At 47.7% G+C, this 18,173-nt stretch overlaps 1 protein-coding gene across 1 annotated transcript in view; it reads right to left on the bottom strand.

Annotated features, from left to right (window-relative positions):
* The window catches only part of RHOF (ras homolog family member F, filopodia associated), a 211,248-nt gene that overhangs the window by 4,825 nt on the left and 188,250 nt on the right, over positions 1-18,173 (bottom strand). The window contains exon 4 of the mRNA XM_086942989.1: positions 9,312-9,446. Coding sequence (XP_086799115.1) covers positions 9,312-9,446 — 135 coding nt within the window. The remainder of the gene's footprint in view (positions 1-9,311; positions 9,447-18,173) is intronic.

Below are 18,173 nucleotides of genomic sequence, written 5' to 3'. Positions count from 1 at the left end.
TTCAGTGTTTTTTATTGTGACGATAATCCAAGAACAGAAGTGAAATATTAACATCTTTCTGTGATTTGTAATAAAGCATGAAAGCTTGAAAACAGCTTGAAACATTGAAAGAACATATTTGAACCAGTGATGCTGTGGTTGGGTTGAGTGATGCTGTGGTTACGCTTAGTGATGCTGTGGTTGGGCTGAGTGATGCTGTGGTTGCGCTGAGTGATGCTGTGGTTTCGCTGAGTGATGCTGTGGTTGCGCTGAGTGATGCTGTGGTTGCGCTGAGTGATGCTGTGGTTGCGCTGAGTGATGCTGTGGTTGCGCTGAGTGATGCTGTGGTTGCGCTGAGTGATGCTGTGGTTACGCTGAGTGATGCTGTTGTTACACTGAGTGATGCTGTGGTTGCGCTGAGTGATGCTGTGGTTTCGCTGAGTGGTGTGTGCATCGGTGAAGCTTAGTGGGTGCATTGGTGGAGCTGTGTGGTGGGTGCATGGTGGAGCCTAGTTGGAGCATCGGTGGAGCTGTGTGGAGGGTGCATCGGTGGAGCTGTGTGGTGGGTGCCTCGGCGGAGCTGTGTGGTGGGTGCATCGGTGGAGCTGGGTGCATCGGTGGAGCTGGGTGCATCGGTGGAGCTGGGTGCATCGGTGGAGCTGTGTGGTGGGTGCCTCGGTGGAGCTGTGTGGTGGGTGCATCGGTGGAGCTGTGTGGTGGGTGCATCGGTGGAGCTGATTGGTGGGTGCCTTGGTGGAGCTGTATGGTGGGTGCATCGGTGGAGCTGTGTCGGTGGAGCTGTGTGGTGGGTGCATCGGTGGAGCTGGGTGGTGGATGCATCGGTGGAGCTATGTCGGTGCAGCTGTGTGGTGGCTGCATCGGTGGAGCTGTGTGGTGGGTGCATCGGTGGAGCTGTGTGGTGGGTGCATCGGTGTAGCTGTTTGGTGGGTGCCTCGGTGGAGCTGTGTGGTGGCTCCATCGGTGGAGCTGTGTTGTGGGTGCATCGGTGGAGCTGTGTGGTGGGTCGTTCGGTGGAGCTGTGTGGTGGGTGCCTCGGTGGAGCTGTGTGGTGGGTGCATCGGTGGAGCTGTGTAGGTGGGTGCATCGGTGGAGCTGTGTAGGTGGAGCTGTGTGGTGAGTGCATCGGTGGAGCTGTGTGGTGGGTGCATTGGTGGAGCTGGGTGGATGGGTGGAGCTGGGTGGTGGGTGCATCGGTGGAGCTATGTGGTGGGTGCATCGGTGGAGTTCTGTGGTGGGTGCATCAGTGAAGCTGTGTGGTCGGTGTATCGGTGGAGCTTAGTGGGTGCATTGGTGGAGCTGTGTGGTGGGTGCATTGGTGGAGCTTAGTTGGAGCATCGGTGGAACTGTGTGGTTGGTGCATCGGTGGAGCTGTGTGCTGGGTGCATCGGTGGAGCTGTGTGCTGGGTGCATCGGTGGAGCTGTGTGGTGGGTGCATCGGTGGAACTGTGTAGGTGGAGCTGTGTGGTGGGTGCATCTGTAGAGCTGTGTGGTGGGTGCCTCGGTGGAGCTGTGTGGTGGGTGCATAGGTGGAGCTGTGTGGTGGGTGCATCGGTGGAGCTGTGTGGTAGGTGCCTCGGTGGAGCTGTGTGGTGGGTGCCTCGGTGGAGCGCTGTGGTGGGTGCATCTGTGGAGCTGTGTGGAGGGGGCATCTGTGGAGCTCTGTGGTGGGTGCATCGGTGCATTCTGGGTATTGATGAATTTCACTGAACGCAAAACACCTGAGACCCAATAGAAAAAGTCTAAGGTCCATTCCAAGCTAGGTATGTTTTTTTTAAAACCGAGGTCTGAAGGTTGAAAGTAATGCCTGTAAAAGGAGCAAAAGCTGGCTCCATTTTAAGTAAGCGCTACGTCCATGAAACCTGCAATTTTGCAATTACAGTACTTTCCCAGTTCGCAAGATACCTCGAGCCATTTTTACATGCGGCAACTAATGATGTTTTTGATGTTAGATATGCTAATTCGACTATTCCCGAAAAGTACATGCATTTGTCCATTAAACACGACCTTGATTTCTTTTAGGAAACTGATGTTAATACATCTGAGTAGCATCAAGCAGAGAAAAGTATTTCTATAAACAAGTAGAGGCCTAGTCCAATGCATATGGAGATGGGTTTAAAATACAATTAATTCATCAAATCTGGTTGGCATAAAAGTATTTTGTGTATATGCATTTAAATAGCATTTATCAGTTGGAAACTGTCCGGAAGAACTAGAATGCAATCCGTGTTTGTTCGCCTCACACTCTGTGTGATCTTGGGCACAACGCAAGACAGCCTTGGCATCACTGGAATGTTTCCAAATTAGGCCTTTGACACATCTAGATGTTTATGCAGATTATTGACCTACTGCAGCGAGGGTGATCTGCTCTGGCACATGTTAAACAAAAAAACGATATACATGCCATTACCTAACACTATCAGCACACTTACCTACTTTACTAAACGTTGCCGCGGCGTACAATGTTAAGTGAGCTTCAAGCCACAGTGGCATTCTGTTGAGCAATTGTGTTTTCTACGCATTTCAGTCATGCCAAGTGTGATCAAAATCACCATCAACAGTTGTACCGACCATTTATGTATCATTGGCACGGTACACGCTTAGCATTAAATACAGTAAAGCCCCATTCCTAGTTGCATGTCATAGGAAATGTCTGCGTAGTACCCCACAGGCCACAATACATGAAATAATCCTCCCATATTCAATCAACAGTAAACATCAGCCGTGTGGTGAGCTGCATTGCCTTTTAGATTTAGCAAACACAATGTTTAAGCATGTAAATAAAAGCACATTTTTTTTCCAACAATATGGACAACATCAGACTCGACTTCCTGCTGGCATCCTAACCAAAACACATCACCCTAGCATGAAACGTATTAAGAATACAAATCTCAAGTGAAAAAGCAGCTTATATTATAAAACCCAAATCGTGTAACTACTAGAAACGCTACGGCCGGCCGTGAATAATTAGAGAAGCTGTGGGAGGGAGGCTGGGCTGCCTTTGATGTGGTAATGCGAGGGAGGCAGGCAGGCGGCTGGTGGCATTGTGCACGCGCTTTTTAGGGCTTGCGCTTGCGCAAAGACCTAAAAAGCACATGCACTGCAAGGAATCGCCAGTGGAATCGCCAGTAGTTAACCTCTCGATAAGCCATAATAGAGCTTCGCCAGCTATGCGCAGAAGCGCATCAGCAGGCGAGCCCTAAAAATAGCAGTACCAGGGAAATGTCCTTTCCTTTTATCCAGACTTCACCCTCACTATGCAGGCTTCCAGGGGGGAGTTTCTGCCTGCCAAGAGACTTCTACAACAGGCGGACATCCCCTACACTCTTCTCTACCCGGCCAAACTCATCCCTTTTGAAGGGAAACCTCATTATTTCACCAATGGCAAATCAGCGTTGAAATTTGTTAAACACCTCACCGCCAAATTCCCTTCATCCAGGGATTTGTCGCGTAGCCCCAGCTGAGACCATCTCAGTGATAATGACTGCCAACAGGCACCCTGTTGCCCCCTGGGCACCTGCCATTCCCTGATCAACCTACGTGACCACTGGCCATGTCTGTCCAAAACTTGCATTCTGTGACTGCCGGTTGGCTGCGCCCCGGGGAGTGGCTGTGCTTTCTATTTTGCCAGACAACTGCGCTGGGCCTGCTGCCTTACAATGGGTGCATTCATCCACTCAGCTTTACCACCTCTTGGCTGGGTTGTCTGTCCAGCTTCCTTCACTCCCAGGGATGCCTCCCAGACTTTTTATTAATTTCATTATGAGCTACATTTGGGTGGAGGGAGGACTGTCATACTCAACCATGTTTAGGGGTTGGAGTGGGTGTGGGGTGGGTTCAGGCTGTTTGTTTATGGTTATTGTTTGTGCCTGTTTTGTCCCTCCCTCTGGTCACAATGCGCATACTGCTCCTTTCCTGCAGTTGCCTACATGGCACACACCTTTCTGCTGACCCTGTCTCCTCTTGCACGCACATTCTTTACAACGACATGACGGCAATCAAATATCTCATATGGAATATCTGTGGTCTCGATGACTGTTGGAAATTCGCTTGGTTCATGCCTATTTGGTCCGACTCCAGGTGATAACTGCCTTCAACAAGAACTCCACCTTACACCGTCCTCTGTCCCCGGGCTGCGCCGCGCCAAATGGTGCGATGAATCTTACACATCTCTCTATTCAGGTTACGCCAGGAGAGTTGCTGTTCTCCTGAGTAAGGGCCTACAGTGGAAGCTGCACCACGCCATCTGTGAAGACTGAGGTCATTACGTCCTCCTTACTGGCACCACTGACAACCTTTCATTTTGGCTGCAGTGTACGGTCCAAATACTGCCAACCCTGATTTCTTTTCAGAGGTCTGGCGGCTGATAGCTGGCCTGAGCCCCTGGGCGAAAGTGTGGGCAGGGACTTTAATGTGATACTGGATAATCGCTTAGACTGATCAGGAGCATCCTGGTGCCCAGATCCCACTGCTGCCTCCGCACTCAACACGATCATCCTTGATAACCACCTCCAGGACATGACGACACTCAAGTGCTGATAAGATAGAGGGCACATGTATCATGACACACCACAACGCATGGTCAAGAATTGAATAATGGTTAATCTCCTGAGACGTGGGAGACTCTTTGTTTGAGTACGAGATTTGCAGACCTGGGTTGGTAAAGTGGCCCACCTTCCCCGCACACTTTGCAACCATGATCCAGTTCTGCTGGAGCTCCTTGTGCCCCAGGTGGCCTCCTGCACCTTCTCTGGCGATTACCTCCCGGGACACTGCGGGACACGGTATTCCGTGAAGAGATCTGCAAAGAAATAGTTGAGTATTTTGCTCATAACGTGGGCACTATGCAGTCCACATCTATCATGGAAGGCCTCAAAGGTAGACGCCCGCGGCTCATGCATCATGAAACAGGTGGGTGTACTATGGGTCATAAGCAGGAGACTTTCATTGTTTGAGTATGAGGTTTGCGATCTCAAAAAAAAGACTATTTCCAATCTAATCCTAGGCGGGCCTCTGCCACGGCTGCCAGGAAAGCATTGCATTGGCTTCCAATTGAGGCCAGGATTTCTTTTAAGTCCCTTTGTTTGATCTATGGGGCCCTGGCCACTAACAAATCTGGAGGCCTGAGGGATCTGTTAATTCCATATACCCCTTCCAGATCCTTGCGCTCTGCTAACAAATTCTTGCTATCAATCCCCCGTGTCCGTAGAGCTAGGTGGGGTGGCAGAGCCTTTTCAACTTTGGCTCCAAGGTTGTGGAACTCTCTGCCGTCTGAGATTAAAACCCTTCCCTCAAAGCAAGCCTTTAGAAAGGCTCTTAAGACGTGGCTATTTGCCAAAGCCTATCCTTAGCTCTGGTTTTGCCTTTTTGATTTTCTTTGGTTAGGCGCCTTGATTCCTACGGGCTTAGTCGTGCGTTATAAATTTAATTTCAATTCAATTCAATAAGGACATGTCTCGACTAGCGGCTATTAGGGGGAAGTTGCCAGAATTTACAGATGAGGTTACTCGTGAGACAAATGTTGTTAATTGTGATGTGCAGGCCTCCTGGTATGGAGTGGGCAACGACCCAGAAGGACACTAGCTCTGTTAGGCACGTGCATCCACCTATGTGGTGGAACTGTTGGTTGACAATCTAAGTTATTCAAAGCCTTCCGGGCGATAAAGTCCTGGGCCTTGATGGCCTGACCACCGTATTTTACAAGGAACACACCACTGTTCTCACCCCACTTATGCTTGCTATATTTGAGGAATTCCTTGATCAGGACTCCTTGCCACCCTCGCTTAGAGAGTCAGGCATTGTTACGCTCCTCAAGGCCAATAAACCCGCATCACACTGTAACTCAAATAGGCCACTATCAATGATTAACGTGAACAACACAACATTTTTGCAAAGTTCCTGGCAAACAGCCTCCTTCCCCTTCTACCCAAGCTTGTGAGACCCGACCAGTCAGGATTAATCCCAGGCCACTCCACATCCCATACTCTTCACACCTTATTTGCTGTTCTGCACCATCTACAGGTCTTGGCAGTGGCTGCCCTACTTGATGCCTCAAAGGCATTTGACTCGTGGAATGACCATATCTTTTCTATCTTCTCGCATGCTTCGGGCTCAGCACCAGTTTTCTTCAGCAAATACGATTGCTATACACTCACCCCACTGCCCAGGTATGACTGAATGGCATGCTCTCTTACCTGTTCCCAGTTACTCGGGGTACACGCCAGGGGTGTCCACTGTCGCCCCTCTTATTTCCAATTGCCATGGAGCCCCTGGCAGCGAGCCTTTGTCAACACCACGCACATAGTGGCCTTGGCTTCACCACCAGAGGACTAATTGTTGCAAAGTATGCCAATGTAGTCCTGCTATACATCAGTAGACCCCAGGATAATCTCACGCTGGTGACCCGAGAGGTCATAGGATTTGGAGGTTTTTTGGAATTCAGGTATACTGGTTTAAATCCATACTATTTCCCCTAACTGACGGCACCTACCCATTCGCCACGGAGTAACCACTGCAGTGGGCGTCTGATCCATTACAGTACCTGGGCATTTGGCTGAGCAGAGATCCCAATGTGCTCTGGAGAAATAAATATGGCTGCACCGTCTCGTGGTTGGAGGACAGAGAGCCCATCTGGCCCCGGTTATCGATGTCGATTTCGGGTCGAATTGCGACCACGAAAATGATTGTTCTACCGAAGTTTCTACAGCATCACAGATCAAATCTCATAGTTCTGATCTGGGCTGGTACACAGCCCCGTATTTCCTGGGAGATTCTTACCTTGCCACTTGCTCAGGGTAGTCTGGGCACCCCGGATTTGTCACTTTACGCATTCTGTGCTCAGGGCAATATATACACTACTGGTTATATCTTTTACCCTTCCAGCCTCACATTGCCATTGAAACTGACCTTTGCCCTGCAATGGCCCCTCTCCACTGCTCTGTATCTCCCTTATAAGTGTCAGAGGGCAGAGATCGACACAGAGTAATGTGTGCGCTGGTCCTGGGATAGACTGCGGTCCTGTTCAGGACATTCCTGCCTCTTTGCTCTCTCTGTACCCCTTGGTCGGAACCCCCAGCTACCACCACTGCAGGACATGGGCACCAGGACGCGCACACGTGATCGTGGCCTCATAACCTTTTCAGACCTTTACCTGGTGGATGCCTTTATACCACCGTTTGCGAGCTCAGATCCCACTCCCCCAACTGTGCTGGACACACTCTACTATTATCAAATCCGTGCGACCTGCCGGTTCACTGCAAGACACATTCCCGGCTCCCCCACTTCAATCTCTGGAGCACATGCTCCCTAATCCTACACCACGCAAATGAATCACCCGCTTATACACCATTATGCAATGTTCTGCGCCCATCGCAATCCCAAATGTATGTGCTGCATGAAAGGTGGACACAGAGCTCCCAATTACAGACATGCAGTGGTCCTTTTGCTGTGCACAGATGGAAGCACCCTCACCCAACTACAGATTGAGATTGATACATTTAAAATGTCTTCATCGCTTATATTGTACCCCATTGCAGCTCTTGCGAATGGGATTAGTCGCGGACCCCCGCTGCCTCAGGTGCTCGTTAACACGGGCCTCCTTCATACACTTCGCCTGGCACTGCCCCAAGGTTGGAATTAAGTCTTCTCGATCATTCTCACCGTCACTGGTCATTCTACCCCCCGTCGCCCAATGGGGGGCCTCCTGGGATAAGTCAAGGACATCCAAACAAGTATATGCCGACTCACCACAGTGCTCCTCCTGCTTGCTAAACAGAGCATGGCCATTAACTGGGGCCAGCGACCTGCTCCTAGGATCAAAGCTTGGTTACAGGATGTCACATACTGCCAGGAGCAGCTTTCATACTTCTGGGAATTGATGCCCCGATGCTCACGTCCCAAACCTATCTGGGAACCCTTCATGGCTTACATGCACCAGAGAGCCTCCACCCCATCCTCGCCTATTGTAACACTCTGAGATGAGCCATATCCGGTCACTCACTCACTTTAGGACCAATACTACCACTGGCGACTCTAATGTTTCACATTTATTTAATTAGCAACTTGGTCTCCTCTGAATTGTGTATTTTGTCGTTGTATGTACTTATACTGTATTGGCTGTCAATTTGATACATGCCCCTCTTGCGGCGTTGCAACTGGGGACATTATGCTGTATCTGATGTCATCTACTGTGCTAAGATACCCCCCCCACCCCCTTACCCTACCTTACCCTTCCCAACTCTCCTTTTCCCTCCTGTTTGCTGTTGTGTCACTGTTCTACTTTGACTTAAATGGCCCCAAAAAATTATTACAAAAAATAATGATGGCACAGATTTCATTTTTAGATGAAGTACTGCTATCGGCTATTATATGATAGTGGTTAAAAAAAATTTGACTATATTTTGTTTTTTGTGATTTATTGTACTATGGGCTTTGTATAATGTGGATCACTTACATTATGTTATGGTCAGTTTTAAAAATTGTGAAGTTGTTTAATGTACTTGTGTCTAAATAAACTACTATGACATAATAAGCAGCAAAAAAGAGTGTCTCCGACTACCACATGCTGGGTGTTTGCTGGTGGGGAGATCTGATCACAACCTCTTCAGAAACAACACAGGACATCTTCATTAAACCAAGACTGGAAATCTGGGGCATATTACCAAGGGTGGCGATAGGCAATTATCGCCGCTTTGCTAAGCGGCGATAATTCTATCTCTCTATTAGCAAGCTGTCGTTAACAGCAGTTAGCAACAGCTTTTAGGCGATAGCGAGCGGTTTGGGGCCCGCTTTGCATGTCAGCGATATTTATCGCTAATGACATGCAAAGTGGGCGTACCCAACCTATTAGCGACTGAAAGCAATCGCTAACGTCGCTATCGCCTATTAGCAAGGCAGGCGTAGCGATGGAAATATTCGCGAATATCTGCATAAACTAACGCCTGGCCAGGCCAGTTCTTAGCCATGTTATCCAATGGGAGGTGGATAACATGGCTAAGAGCATTTCATCGCAAATGCGTGAATATCGCTGTATTCTCAGCGATATTCATGCTATCGCCGGAAAATTTATCGCTTTGGAGATAAACGTTGCTAATAGCACGTTATCTCAGCGATAATTTCCGGCGATGCTTAGCGATTAAAAAATCGTTGCTAAGCCTAGTTAATGATAAATATCGCTACTTGTTGGTAATATGCCCCTAGGTCTTTTAAAGGCCTGATACCTTTCACTGTCCTTGGACTTAGCTAAGAGCTAGTATCCAGAGAAGGTGAGCATGTTCTTTTACAGGAGAATCTGCCAAAGCACTTTGCATTTTTACCTGGTTATATGTGATTGGTTCTTGTTGAGAAGCCTTGAGTTTCCGCAAGCGTTCCTTGTCCTTTCGAAGATCTGTCTTACAGCCAATCAGAATGATGGGGATTCCGCGACAGAAGTGATTCACCTCTGGATACCACTGTTGCAAGTAGAAGAAAGTACATGAATGCATTAATGAACTTTCCGACAGGTAACATTTAGTTAAATATTTCGAAATATTAGCTTATCGTATGAGAAAACATCACAAATATTTTCTGATGAGGCTACGCGAATGGTGAAATTGCCATGCACATCTTGACTTCATACTATGTTGGTTGCCTGTGTGGTGTTTTATGCCACTTTCAATATTGCCTGGAAGCCTTGAGCAGTTAATGCTCCTACGGTTCATTGCCCAGGTTCCTACATTGCTCCTTTAGCAGAGGCAGGAGTGTGTCAATCAGGAATGTTTCTAGGTATATCCCTGTTGGAATATTGTCTCACACCTGTAAGCAAACATAGTAAACTATATAATTTTGTGATGCAGCTTGTATCCCTTATTAATTAAGAAAGGCGAAGGGAAGTGCAGCAATACCCGGTAATAAAAAAAATTAAAAAAGAGAGATTTGAAAAAAACACACAGGGAGAGAGAGAGTGGTAAAGGAGTATGGCTGCACCTTGGATGTGAACCTCGGACCCAATCCTGGCTTAGTTTCCAGGTCCCACCTCCGAAAACTGAAGAACCACCTCTATTTTCCCGCTCTCAGGGCCCGATGTAGGTAATCCCAGATTACCGATTTTTAAATACCGAATCAAACCAATTTGGTATTTAAGAACTGGCAATCTGGATGTAGGTAATTTTGCCGATTTAATTACCGAATCAGTATGATTCGGTAATTACCGAAACGATATTTACCGATTCGGTAATTGCCATTCATTCCTATGGGCCTAGAGGCCCATAGGAATGAATGTCAATTACCGAATCGGTAAATACCGATTCGGTAACTGGGGGAACATAGAAGGGTGGCGGGGTGTCTCTGTGACACCCTATTGCACCCCTCAATTGTGCATAGCTGCACATGTTGTAGACATACATGACATTTGGGCATGTATGTCTGCAACATGGCACTGTTTTAAAAGCAAAAAAATGCTTTTTAAAGGGTTTTCATTATTTACCACCAACTTCTAGTTGGTGGTAAATAACGAATTCTTAAACCCCTGTAGCACTGATTACAGTGCTACCTACATGTCAAGATTCAGATTCGGTAATTTAACATGCCCCTACATCCCAAACTCCAAATACCGGTCGGTAACGGCCGAAATAGGCCGTTACCGACTGGTATTTGCCTTCCTACATCTGGCCCTTAAATCTGTTATTCTTCACTGAAAACACATGACAGAACAGGAAAAAAGGGCGGCAGACTAACAGAAAAAAAAATTAAACGTATGAAAAGAATAGGATCAGATCGGAAGAAAACCTAGTAGAATGGTCTGCAGCAGCAACTTTCCAATTATGTATTGACCTATAATGTGGCTAATTCTAACATTGCAAGCTTCAGCTGAAGGGTGTCATGACCACCATTGGTCTGATTAATAACAGAAAAAAATGCATAAACTCAGGGTATCCAGGTAAAATACTATGCAGTTAGCTAGTAAAGAACTATTTCCCTATGAGAAAATTGAAACTGTGAGAACTTTGTGATTATTTAATGGCACAACATCCCAAAAGTTCAGTTGAACATGGGTAAAAATAAACGAAACAGAGCACTCTAATCGATGCAGAGCCCCTCTGCATTCTTACAATAAAGTATAAGTACCACCCATGTTCAACTGAACTTTTTGTGATTGGTACTGTTTAGTTGAGTATAAATTGCGTTCATGGAGTTATGCACATTTTTGATATAACGATAAAACTTTATTAGTCCTACAATACAAACAATGCTGAGCAGCCAATATCACACGAAAATTTAATGTATTATTTTCGTTGGAATTTTTGCCCTGTAGCCAAACATGTAAAGATGCTCAAATGTAATGAAATCTAAATTACAATGTAGAATTGTTGACACAGTTTCAAACGATCTTAGCCCGCAGCATTTTCAGCAGGTCTGTTGTTTATTTTCATTGGTATGACGCTGAATACCATGTGATTACTACATAATGCACTGGGAACAGTTCACTCGGTCTCGTGAGAAAGCGGTTGTTTAACTGCGAAACGCGTCGAGCGAAGCCTTCCTTAAAATAAATACGCTTTTGCAACTATAAAGTGGCCCGGACAATCTTTTCTAAAAGAGGAGTGAATTGTTGTATCTGTTGGGATTCGCTATCCCATCCGAGGCCCGCCACTGGAAGCGGCAGGTGTCCTAAGCGAACTCGTTGGCTGGAATATATATATATATATATATATATATATATATATATATATATATACGCATGTGATCAAGCCGGGTGGAGGCGAAACGCGTCATGGTAGACTGCTGGCGAGAAATTTTGCACGAATAAAGCACCGAGGATATTTGCACATAAACGTGGGTTTCGCTCTTCGTTATTCTGTCTCTTTGGGAAGGAGTAGCAGTGAGTGGCGGTTTTCGAATATATATATATATATATACACATATATATATATCAGAGATACCACTAGAATAAGGCCCAGCTTTATTTAGCCCTTGAATTGCCATTGCTGCATGCAAAGCAATGCAAGGCAACGCAAAGGCTTAAGTGATATTTACTAAGGCACGCAAAACATCCCTCCATGGCTCTGCGTGGCTTAGTAAATCCAGAGTAATGCAAGGCAGCTTAAATTACTACCTTGCATTATTTTGCTGTGGGAAGGTGTTCCATGAGTGGGGCGTGGGTGTTCCCATGCATTCCCTATGGGTAGTAAACCTGAGAATGCGTGAAAATGCTAAGTCATCGCAATAGAGGCGTAACAAGGAGAAATATATTATTTCCTCTTTGTGCTGCATTCTGCAGCACATGTGAAAAAAGAGGAAAAAGCCTTTGACAATATTTTTTTTGCACAAAGGTGTGACTTCCTGCACACAAAACAAATCTGCCTCTAATGCAGGCATCCTTGCTCCAAGGTGCTAGGGCACCTGCGTTGGCGGTAGGCAGCAATCAATCCACCAGCGCACAGAGAGAACAGGAATACGCCATATGTCAGTAGATGTGGCGCATTCCATCTCTCTCCATTTGCCGCAGCACAGAAGTTGTCTTCCTTAGTTGTGTCAAATGTTAGTAAATCTGTCCCTTTGTTATTTAGCAAAATGAGTTGAAATCACAGTTATCTGTAATCAGGGGCAGCTGAACACCCGGGTGCTTGTCCCTAAATTAATTCATATAATTAAGTAGGAGAAGATAGGAACGGCATGCTGTTTCCTTAAGTGTTGGGTATCACTGAGCTCGCAACAGGACGAAAAGTATTAATAAAGCGTTGCAATCTCCTACACAACACACTAACCACTCAAAAATTACTGATTCAACTGAATTGGGAATTAGAATCTGGTCTGTGCCGGAATCCTCGATAAAAATGCATGAAGGTGCACAAACTATGACACAATGACGAGGCCAAACTAATAGCCAGAACTGCTTGGGTGCTACTTCGACGCCAGGCTTCACCAGGGGCGCACTGTCCACCGCGACGCCCTGCTTCACTCTCCCCCGCCGCCGCTTGTGAGATCCTGCGGCCGCCGAGTGGGGAGAGTGCTTTCCTGGACACCGGGGCTCCTGTCTCCTGCCTACAATCCCCAGCGTGCCCTACTGCATTACGTGGACGCCGGCTGCAGCGTCCGCGTCACTTGCCTGCGCCCGGAGGCGCTTATCATCGAGCCGCTCCCCCCGCGTCGCGCGACGCGCGTGGGCGATGCCGGGCTGAGCCCGGGCAGAGGGCGAGCCGTCTGTGGCCGTCCGTGGACGACAGGGGACGGGACGGGCCACCTCCCTTACCAGTGGTATTCAAACCTGAAAGCACTCGGAACTCACTAATAAGGTACTGTCATCCGCTCTTCCCTGCCTTTTAACTGTGGTTCATTGAGCCAGCTGGCTCCCTTAAGAGTGAGAGTGACAAATTTCTCTTGTGCGGGACTATTCGTTCCTTTAAATACTGTCTCCCATACTTTGCTGTTAATCAAGGAAGCACCCCCCAGCAAAAATGAGTATCCAGGGCAAGAAAACTAAACTACCTGCTTCTCGCCCAAATACTAGACATCAGTCCAAAATGCCGCAGTCCCTCCCAACATTGACGGCCATTGATAAAATGTTACAACAAACCATAGGGGTGGTTGCCAACGCAATTGCAAATACCGAACAAAGATTATCCTTCCCACCCACAATAAGTTCTAAAGACCATGGCGAAGATTGCTCGGTTATTGCCATCGATCCCACGATTCTGGACTCTTATTTAACATCCACATATGCTGAGCTGCCCTGTGCACAGATCCCGGCTGAGACCTCAGTAGCTGATGATTTATTACCGGTCTCAGTAGAGTCCTCTATCAACAACGACGATCAACCCTGTATCTTGACTCCCCCCCCCCCCCCCCCCCCCCCCCGTGGCAAAATCAAAACCTGATAGGGTGGGCTCTAAGACAAAAAAGGATAGTCTTCCTAAGAATTTAGGTACAAAGAAACAGACTAATCATAACTTGGTAACCCCATCTGATTATCCCCGGCACCCAACTACAGGGATACCATGCTGGGTCACCAATATGGTGACTGATCTTCAGAATAGTTGGAGCAAATCATCGCTTCCCACATTAAACCTCTGGTCTCAAAACTGGATAGACTAACTTCCATTTTAAATAATAGGACTATAGGGACAACGAAGCCACAAAACTCCCAAGGTAACTCGGCACCCCCTGCTCTAGCCGGTGCCTTTACAAAGGCACCCTGTCCTGAAGTAGCTAAGTCCACCGTTCCAGTAGTATCAAACAAAAAGCTAGGACCAGCAACTACTACTGCCAAGCCCATAAACCCCGTACCCCCCCCTACACCTGTAGCCAACCCACTAGGTCATACCATACCCCCCGCAGTGGGCCAAACTGCCAAACCTAGTCAACATCTCAAGGAGGGTAAAAAAACGGCACCAAAAAATGCTGCACCATCATCGAGACCTCCCCCGTCTACGGCAACTTTCAATCGATTGCCATCAATAAATTTGCCCCCAGAAGCACAACCATATGTAGTTGCCCTAGTGGGTGTCCGGTCCCTTAGTGAGGAGAAGAGAGAACATGAGGTAGACTTACACAACAAGTGTATCCAGTGGCTGAGCCTAAACAGACCCTTACCCCCCAACATCTCGGGTCACATATTGGCAGTGAGAAGAGTAGACTGGATTGGAAGGGGCCCTAAAACAGTGGCAGGGGATGTCGTTACAATTAATTTTAGGGACTCCTCTGCTGTTGATCACATTTGTAGAACCCCTTCCCACAGAGAGTCCCAAATATTTCCTCTGCACTTGTCCTATTTCTACCCTACCCCAATTCATAAATCGACTTATCATAGGAGACCACAGTATACCAGAAATCATCTCTCCCACCCGAACAGGATTCATCATTGGCAGCCATTTGGGGAGGGTTTTCTTCCACCCACCCCGATCTACCCGTTACAAGCTCATTGGAACAGGTTTAGCGTCCTCGAGGAGGTGGATTGACTCACCCAGACAGGTACACCCCAACAAGAACAAAATGAGGGTAACTTGGATGAGCGTTTTGTAACACAGGAAAATACACTAGCCTCTGCTAGCTAGGTGGGAGGAGACCAGGGCAGAGCAGAGCCTGGACCAGGTATTACCTAGAGAACAAGGGGATGTGAAGGATAAAGTAAAGGTTATGGAAGGAAGTATAAAAATCCTCTCATGGAATGTCGCAGGCCTAAAGAGCAAGCTACTTGTACCAGAGTGGTCTTCTTTTATGATCACACACGATATTTGCTTGATGCAAGAAACCGGGTCCCTTGAGGTGAGCGCCAGCCCCGGCTTTGCAACTTATGACATTCCTGCAGTTTCCGGGGGGGAAAGGCCGCCCTTCGGGTGGTCTTTCCATATGAGTAGGCTTACACTTATTATTTATTATTATTATTTAAAATTGTATATAGCGCGCAGTTACCCTAGGGCATCCCAGCGCTTAACAGGACATCAACAGATAAAAACAGTCAGTCAGGAACAATCACACAGGGAACAGATGTGTTTTCAGACATTTGCGAAAGCGCAAAGTGCAGGTCTCAGCACACAGTTTTAAAGGTAGGGAGTTCCAAAGCGTTGCTGTGTTTATCGAGAATCTTCTCCCGCCCGTGCGCGCCCTCTTTACTCTGGGGACTAGGAGGAGATGTTTCTGGTCAGAACGCAGCGTTCTGTTCGCTTTGTATGGCACTGCTAGATTTCTCAAAATAGGGGGTCCTGTCCCCTGGAGAATTTTGTGGGCTGTACAAAGTGCATTAAATTTTACTCTTTCACGCACTGGAAGCCAGTGCAATGCCTTTAGGGCCGGTCTAGCTGACTCGGTTCTGGGAGTGCCCATGAGAAGTCTGGCCGCCGCATTTTGGACTTGCTGCAATTTGTTAAAGGTAGATTCAGGGGCACCCAAAAAGAGGGCATTGCTATAATCGAGTCGCGATGTTATAAGCCCCTGAATCAACAACTTCCTAGATGGAAAAGGAAGAAGCAGAAAGATTTTGCGAGCTGAACGTAGCAGGGCGAAACAAACTCCTGCCGTTTTTTTAGCTTGGGTCCTGAACGAAAGATCTTGTTCCAACCAGACCCCCAAGTTCTTAATCTCCTCTTTCATACTGGGGAGATCGCCCATACAGCTAGGCCAGCTGGTCAATGGGAATGAGGGGGCTTTATTCCCTAACAGCATTATCTCTGTCTTAGAGCCGTTCAGCTTAAGAGCTTAGGCGTGCAGGCTACACAAGTGGATACAAACTCCCCAGATATCCAATGTGTTGTGCTAACACCCGTTAGTAAAACTACATTGGCTATTATTAATATCTACTCTAGGCCTACCGTGAACGGAAAAGAATCGAGTACTATCAAGGCACTCGACCATTTCCTTCAGACACTTGATCCCGCAACTTCGATTATTCTTGGTGGCGATCTGAATTGCCAGTTCGAACCATTGGGTGGATCCGAGCTGTGTGAGGAGGATGAGGTCGACTTGCTATGGCACATTCCAGCCCCAAGAATTGCCCCGGGTAAGGCTTGGACCTCGTTAGTATTACAAATTAAGGCCTTGACCCTTGCAATGTCTCTGTGGGCATGCAATGGAAGGGGCAATGACGAAAGTTCCGGCCTGCCCACATATAATAGGATAAATCGTACTTCCACCATTGACTATCTTATGCTGGAAGCCAAACACTGGGACAAGTTTAAAGATTTTGGGGTTGTCCCAAGGCACGATAGCGACCACAATGCGTTGGTCCTGACGCTCAAACCTGGTGCATTTGGACTAACTAACCCTGATTCTAGTTCCAGCCTGACAGTCCCACCACATATTATATCTAATAATAGGAGAAGAGTTAAATGGTCTTCCTGCCTGGACTCTCCTACCCGTCTCGCAAATATTTACCAGATAGCTATCCCACTAATAAGCGATATGGGTAATTCCATCTCCCATGGGCAGACTATAGAGACCCACAGAACGTTAGTTGAGAGTCTAGGGGATGTATTCTATCCGGTCTGTGGGACTAAGTTGCGTAGGAACAAAACACACCCCTGGCATAACCACGCATGTAAAAATTCAAAGAAAGACCTTCTTAAAGCAATTAAATCTAGGGATATCCTAAAAATTCGATCATCAAGATTGCTGTACAAGAAGGTGCTCATATGGACAAAGAGCGAGTGGGAGGAATCTAGGTGGGATGAATTGAGACAGGCACTACTCCTAAAAGATTCCAAGACCTTTTGGTTAATTGTTACCTCCTCAGTGGCAGGTGAGAGAGATGCTGGGGTCTCGAATATTGCTCCTATAGTGTGGGAGGCACACTTTAAGTTACTTTATACAAGTCCTGAGATGGAGGAAACTGGGTGCCAGGGTCAGGATAAGTTGCCACAACTGGTTTTGGATCCTCGAGCCTGTGTGCCACGGGACCTCCGGCACGAGAGCCGACTGCCGGGGGCCCCGGGGCCCGGGATCTTGGTTCCACGCACCTGCACGGCCCAGGACCTCCCGCACGAGCGTCGACTGCTGGGGGCCCCGGGCTCTGGGACTTCCCCCGTCAAAATCACGGCTTCAATCAAGCTCCCGAGATTCCCACGGCCCCAGACCCCCTGCACGAGTGTAGACTGCCGGAGGCCTCGGGCCCTGGATTCCCAATAGTGCAACAGGATGCCCATAACAGGACTTCCACCAATAGCTTAGACCATATTACACTCAGGGAAGTTGAACTGGCAATTGAGAGACTGGTCCCGAATAAGGCCCCGGGTCTGGACAAGCTCCCTGGAGATCTTTTTCGTTCCCAGCCAAAAATCTGGGCCCCATACTTGATGGTCCTGTTAAATGCTGTTCTACAGGGTTCCCCAGTACCTGAGACCTGGCTGGGAGCCGAGATTGTTCCAATCTTTAAAAAGGGCTGCCCGCTCGCCCCATCTAATTATAGACCAATTAGTTTACTTGACATGACCTAGAAGCTGATGCGCCGAATCCTACTGGAGAGATTACTGGGCTGGATGGAGGAAAATAAAACTTTGACCACCCTCCAAGCTGGATTTAGATCAGGGGTCTCGACTCTGGACCAGATCTATCGACTCCAGGTCCTATACTAGAAAACTGCAAGAGTAGAGGGTGGCAGCCTCTACCTTGTTTTTGTGGACCTGCGGGCCGCATTCGATCTGGTTCCTAGGGAGAGGCTCTGGACGGTGCTGGAGGAACTTGGTCACCCTCCTTACTTACTAGATGCC

This window comes from Lissotriton vulgaris, chromosome 11 (genome assembly GCF_964263255.1).
Source record: "Lissotriton vulgaris chromosome 11, aLisVul1.2, whole genome shotgun sequence".
NCBI classification, from domain to species: domain Eukaryota; kingdom Metazoa; phylum Chordata; class Amphibia; order Caudata; family Salamandridae; genus Lissotriton; species Lissotriton vulgaris.
The sequence above is the reverse complement of the archived record's forward strand: the minus strand, read 5'-3'. Positions and strand labels throughout refer to the sequence as shown.